The 5,963-nt window shown below is 32.9% G+C and overlaps 2 protein-coding genes across 2 annotated transcripts; both read right to left on the bottom strand.

Annotated features, from left to right (window-relative positions):
• Positions 1–925: 925 nt before the first annotated feature.
• Positions 926–1,806, bottom strand: LOC109587421 (uncharacterized). The gene is made up of 4 exons (XM_020003658.1): positions 1,671–1,806; positions 1,321–1,605; positions 1,186–1,265; positions 926–1,135 (listed from the first exon to the last, which is right to left on the bottom strand). The coding sequence occupies exons 1-4, from the start codon at positions 1,804–1,806 to the stop codon at positions 926–928; spliced, it is 711 nt and encodes a 236-aa protein (XP_019859217.1).
• Positions 1,807–4,546: 2,740 nt separating this feature from the next.
• Positions 4,547–5,818, bottom strand: LOC105314751 (cysteine-rich receptor-like protein kinase 13; the record flags this gene model as incomplete). Its single annotated transcript, XM_011409103.1, has 1 exon — positions 4,547–5,818. A coding segment is annotated over one exon (1,272 nt), but the record flags the coding sequence as incomplete, so codon positions are not given.
• Between the last annotated feature and the right edge of the window lie 145 nt (positions 5,819–5,963).

The raw sequence follows: 5,963 nt of genomic DNA, 5'->3' as shown, positions 1-5,963 counted from the left end.
GTACTCTCTTGTTTCTTTACTTTTTCCCATTTTTAATCCTACTGCTTTTCCATTTTTAATGTTTTTTATTTACTTGTTTAGAATTAGAACCAAGTAATCAACATGTTACCGTGCCGTAGCAACTACAATAGTTATAATTAATTAATTATAACAAGTATAATAATAATATAAAATGACATTAAAATTAATTTTCTTTTGATCAGCATGCTATGTTCATTGCCATTACAGTGTAGTCCCTTCACAACAGCCAAAAATTCTTTGATTTTTGATTTTCTTCTTAACGGTGGGGAAAAAGTGTCGTAAGACAATTCCAAGGACCATTCCCACCACTCCTCCAATAATTAGTCCTGGCAATACTCCCCACCCAACTAAATTAAAACAGTGTTACAGAAAGAAAATAATAGGCAAACTTACAGTCTTGTAGAGAAAATCTGCGTTCTAATATACATACATAATAAATAGTATAATAATAATCATTAAAATGCTTACTACTAGGTGTTGTTGGTGATGGTGTAGTATGATTTGACATTTCAGTGCCATTTAGACAGCGAAAAGGGCTAGGAACTGCCACTGCACAAATATTGTAATATCCACTAGAACTGATATTATAAGTAATGTTCACTGTAACTGTAGACTCATTTTTATTCCTTGGCATAGATTGTGCTGGTTCATTCATATCAGAATAAAAAACCATGCAACCAGTTGCATACTCATTAACGATGAAATCATTAATGAAGCTACAGTGTACAGTCAATATACCAGGAGTTTCATTCATAAAGGTAAAACTTACAAGAGGATTAGTATCTGTATTGTAAAAATTAAAGAAGAACATACATGTGTAAATTGCACGGTGAGATATAAAATGACCTTTAGCATAATTTTTATGACATTCATGACCAACCAAACAATCCCGGTTGTTCCCTTGCTAACCTATTAATATTCTTTTATTCTGCTTTGTTGATCCAATTATATTATGCAACACTATATCAACTTCAAGATTCATGTATAATGATAGTGCTACACTAGCAGTGCTTGAACAAGTACTGTTAGGTACTATTGGTACTGTCACTGAGAAAGAATAGGTATCATTCTTCAATGTGAGCTTATTGCTTGGTATTGCTGGACAGTCACAAATCTGAAATGTAAATGTAACAATCATACTCAAATAATAATACTCTAATCTACATTGATTGAAAGATTCATACGAACAGATCCACTCTCTTCGATTATGATGGTATAATTTAATGGAGTGTTAATAGGTGGTGCTACATGTATATATAAAAAAGAAAGCATGACAATAAGTACTCTTAAACAACTTACCATCTGTAGGTATATTATCCCAGTATATAGTTGTACCCGTTAAATTTTTGTTTTCAGTTGTGTTGATAAATGGGGTAATAGAGATATTAAGATATGCCTCACAAGGGTTTAATTCTGAAGTGTGCCATGATGTACTAGATCTAGATAGAACACGAGCAGTATCATTTAGGTGAATTTCATAAAACAGATTTAAACCATCATAAGCAAATACAGGAGTCCAACTAATGTTCAGCAGATTCTTATCAACTTTTCTGACTGTTAGGCCAGTAATATTTTCAATAGTACCTATTTGACAGTGTGTGTTACAAATTATAAGAGTAACAGACACAATAATAATTTTACTCACTAACCCTGAACTAACAACTGTACTTCATTAGACTGTTCGTGTGTGTTATCATGCTGCATTCGGCCATAACACACAATAGATATGTTTTTCTTGTTCTTCGTATTAATAGCACCAGAACAGTTAGATCTAACAGCAGTCATGTTTAGCTCATCAAAATGAGAACACTTGATAGGGGTATGATTATAAGTTTCATTTGGTTTTGACTCATAAACAAATAGTTTATGCAACATTTGTATATTAGGATGACAGTTAGCTATACAGGTCACATTGACTGTTTCATTGCTAATAGCTGCAATTGCTGCGTTAGGAATTATTTCAATTTCTATTCAACAAGACAGCGAAGCATAAATAGATCTATTGACAAGTCAGTAAACAACTTACTACAAGATGAGTTGGGAGATAAAGGCAAGGGGTATACCATTATAAAATGTAATATAATTAGCCATAATTGACCTCCATAAAAATCCTGTGTCTTTATCCCTGGCATGGTCAAAAGTCGAGGTAAAAGTAAAAGACGCTTTGAAAACCATGATTCTCATTTCCATCACCATTCAATGCAAACAAGGTCAACGCCCATGAAGCCGCGCCCAATTCTAAGATCTATAATGAAGATGATTTTGCTAGTGTTGCTGTTGCTAACTCCTGTCTCAATAATTTATGGAAGTGTTGGTAATTTTTACTAGTTTTTAGCCTTAAAATAATTAATTTATTTTTGTCTAGTTATTCTTTCTTCACCATTACCTGTTAATGCAAGTCTGTACTCAACTGCAGAGTTCAACTGCACATGTCACCATTGCTTAGGACAATACTGGCTAGTTGATGGTATTTCAGTTGAACATCCAGTTAATTATAAAAAAGGGATCAGGAGTTTTGATTCTACAATATTCCCCAATGGCAGTAGATTATACACTCTAACAATGCCAGCATCAGTTACACTGAATGGATCAATCATAGAATGTTTTGCTTTCAATGGATCAACAGTTAATGCCTCTACACAACTTTTAGTACAAGGTAATAATTTTTGCTAATTACAAACTAAATCAAAACATGTTTACAAAACTCTTCTATAGGTTTACTATCAGAAGTCATTGATTCTACAGTAACACAGATAAACAGCACGACATTATCATTACACTACACAGCTCCATTTACATTAATAGGAGTACCAATATTACATTATAATATACTAATATCACTAGCTAATATATCAGTTAACATTACTGATACACAATACAATATACACATTAATAATTATTGTATTGGCTATGATATTAGCATAACACCATGGAATATTGTTGGTATGGGAAACACTACCACACTATCAGATATCATCTTATACCAAGGTAAATAATTTGAACTTTTGCTATTACCATATACTATCATATTCTTCTATAGCCCCTGTTGTTGCAATGATGCCACAGCTTATACAAGAGTATAAAACTAATATTGAAAAATTGCAAGTTTATATTGATTTTAAGGTATTACACAATCTGGTACAGTGCTGCATACATCATTGGGGACGAAAACATCAATTACATTCTTTTGTTTAGTACAATGCATCCTGTAAAGGAGAAGTCCCTCGATTAGCTTTATTGAAAATAAATGAAGAAAAAGAAGAGCATTACTTTACATGGGAGTCTAATGATGGCAACGTTAATGTTACTATTAATATAACCAGCTTGTTGGAATATGGTGTTACTTATAACGTTAGCATGTCACTAATTACTGCAAATAACACTGAAACTAATGATTTCACTTTCAACATAAGTATGTTTTGTAAAACCTGTTGTTATAATTGGTCCTGCTTTCTTATTCTGCTCTTTCATTTCTCTCTTCTTCATTTTCTGTCTTTCTCCCAACAGCTACATACCATGTCATTAAGGCTGTCATATTATCAGTCAATGATACATTAGTTTGTCTAGAGTGTAGTTTTAGACAGAACTCTCTGTCAACTGGTTGCTATGCAGTACTTCATGCCATCAATGCAACAGGAGAAGAAGTCCCAGTATTATATTACAAAATATTAAAATCACTACATGACACAATAGCTATTGATTGCATCAGTACCATACCAAATGGAGTATTTAGTATATCAATATTAGATGCATTAAGCTATGACATAGGAATGCTTAACAATACTGCTATTAATATACCATCATTAATAACAATACTCAGAGTGCCTTTGGTAGCTCCTACTACAATGTCAATGAGATCAATGTTAACAAGTACCATAAATCAAGGTATACATGTATGCATTACATTATTTACATCAGCTTCATCAGCCTTCATGTACTCTTGTTTGCATGTATGATTGTATGCATGTGTGTTTACTTTATTTTATTTTCAGTTGACAGTACAGTGGCAATCAGTTTACCTTTATTTACTTCATCTGTCACTTCTACAATTTCCATATTCATGTCATCAAGTGGTTCACAAGTCCTGATAGTAACACTGAGCTGTGCTGGAGTAATAACAATAATTGTTATAACTATACTAGTGATTATTATTGCTGGTATGTATATAACTATGAAAAGGAAGAAAAAGAAAAGTAAATTATTATACATTAAATTTTTATTATTATAATATTTCATTATTCAGACAAAAATGGTGACATTACAAGTCAAAAAGGAGGCCATATGATGTTTAATGAAGCCTATGGAAAATCTGGAGAAGGATTGCAAGTTAATGTTGCATATGAGACTGTAAGAGCTAATGCAGCATATAATGTACCTAATATTGCTCCAATATATGATACGATACCAGACACAAAATAATCAAAAGCTGATTGCTGTGTTTTTTATGTACAGTATAATGCAACATGTATATACAATATTAGTGTTTTTAATATTTTCTTTTTAAAAGTTATTACAAAACTGAACGCTAATGTAACATTTTAAAGCATTTGTAAACAGCAAAGGAAAATATTAACAAGATGATTAAATCGTAGTTCTTAATAAGTAGAGTCAGTAGATCAAAAAACTTCCTAACTGCAACGATATACAACCAAAACCCAAAATAGATAAAGGAAAAAAAGATTATTAATAAAATAGCTATTGCAACTATTGCTATGGGAACTAAGAAAAGACTATTGAATAGCAATGGCCGTGTCACACGAATTTGAAAACTTTTTTCTTCTAGCGACTCCACAATTCTTCCCAACCATGTCTGTACTAATTTTCGTCGCTCTATTATATCTCCATATATTCGTTTCTTAGCAATATGGGTTGCAATCTCAGCCTCTTTTACTGCCATATCTGCTTTATATTTTGACTTAAATACGTGTAGTTGATTCATATATAAATCTTTTTCTCTTTTAGTTTTCTCCAATTTCAATTCTTTCTCATCAATCTCATCTTCCTTTGCCTCAATTTGCTTTTTATGACTTAAGGCTAACAATTTCATAGTATCTTTAGCTTTATCTTTCTCACGAATTATATGCAGCAGGGTCTCATTACTTTTCGTACATTTCTCTTCCACAGATTGAAGCACTTGACTCATATCTGGTCTAGTACTAGGATTATCTTGAAGGCATTGCTTAGCTAAAGGAAGGAAGTCTTTCTCATCTTCTGGTATTTTCTGGATATATTTCGATCGTCTGTCCCACTCAGCTACCTTCGACTGCCAGAACATAAAGTACTGGACAAATGCATCAGTTGGTTCAGGGAATTGACAAGTGAGAACGTGAAGAATGAGACAGCCATAAGTGAACACGTCAACCTTTTCATTGTAGACAGGTTTAGTTGCAAGAGCCTCTGGTGGCATTACAATAGCATTGCCAGGGACTTGAGTGAGCTGCTGATGAGATTTGAATTTATCAATTAATCTTGATACTCCAAGATCTGATATCTTAGCCGAGTATAGCGGTGTTAATAACACGTTATTAGCAGTGAGGTCACGATGTACGATAGCAGGACGTTTACCATGAAGATAGCATAAACCTTTAGCAACATCGGAGAGAATGGAATACTTCATTTGAAGTGGCAGTTTATGGTGTTCCAGTGACTCTCTAAGAGTGAAAGGAAGATACTCCATTACTAACATTGGTACTTTTGAACGAGGAGGATAATAGACACCAATTAACTGGACAATGTTAGGATGTCTTTGCTGACTGTGAAGAAGAATCTCCTCATTGAATTTTTTCAGTGTGGTTTCCTATTATTATAAAATAACTTATATGATATTTATAATTAGGCATCTGTATAAAAAATTTGGGCCATGTATCCTTTAGGACAAAATTCACCAAAGCATTCCCAAACACATATGGACTCTCTGCTTACACTAAATTTAATACTGCCGG

The sequence above is a fragment of the Amphimedon queenslandica genome, unplaced genomic scaffold, assembly GCF_000090795.2.
Source record: "Amphimedon queenslandica unplaced genomic scaffold, v1.1 AMPQUscaffold_12573, whole genome shotgun sequence".
In the NCBI taxonomy this organism is placed as follows: Eukaryota; Metazoa; Porifera; class Demospongiae; order Haplosclerida; family Niphatidae; genus Amphimedon; species Amphimedon queenslandica.
This window is presented reverse-complemented; position numbering and strand designations above follow the sequence as displayed.

Bases quoted from the DNA above. Each gene is read 5' to 3' on its own strand.
- LOC109587421 (XM_020003658.1), bottom strand. From the start codon at position 1,806: ATGACTGCTGTTAGATCTAACTGTTCTGGTGCTATTAATACGAAGAAC. The intron at 1,266-1,320 runs GTAAGTTGTTTA...ATATACATGTAG, and splicing joins GGATAATATACCTACAGATG to CACCACCTATTAACACTCCA. The intron at 1,136-1,185 runs GTAGATTAGAGT...TTTACATTTCAG, and splicing joins GTATGAATCTTTCAATCAAT to ATTTGTGACTGTCCAGCAAT.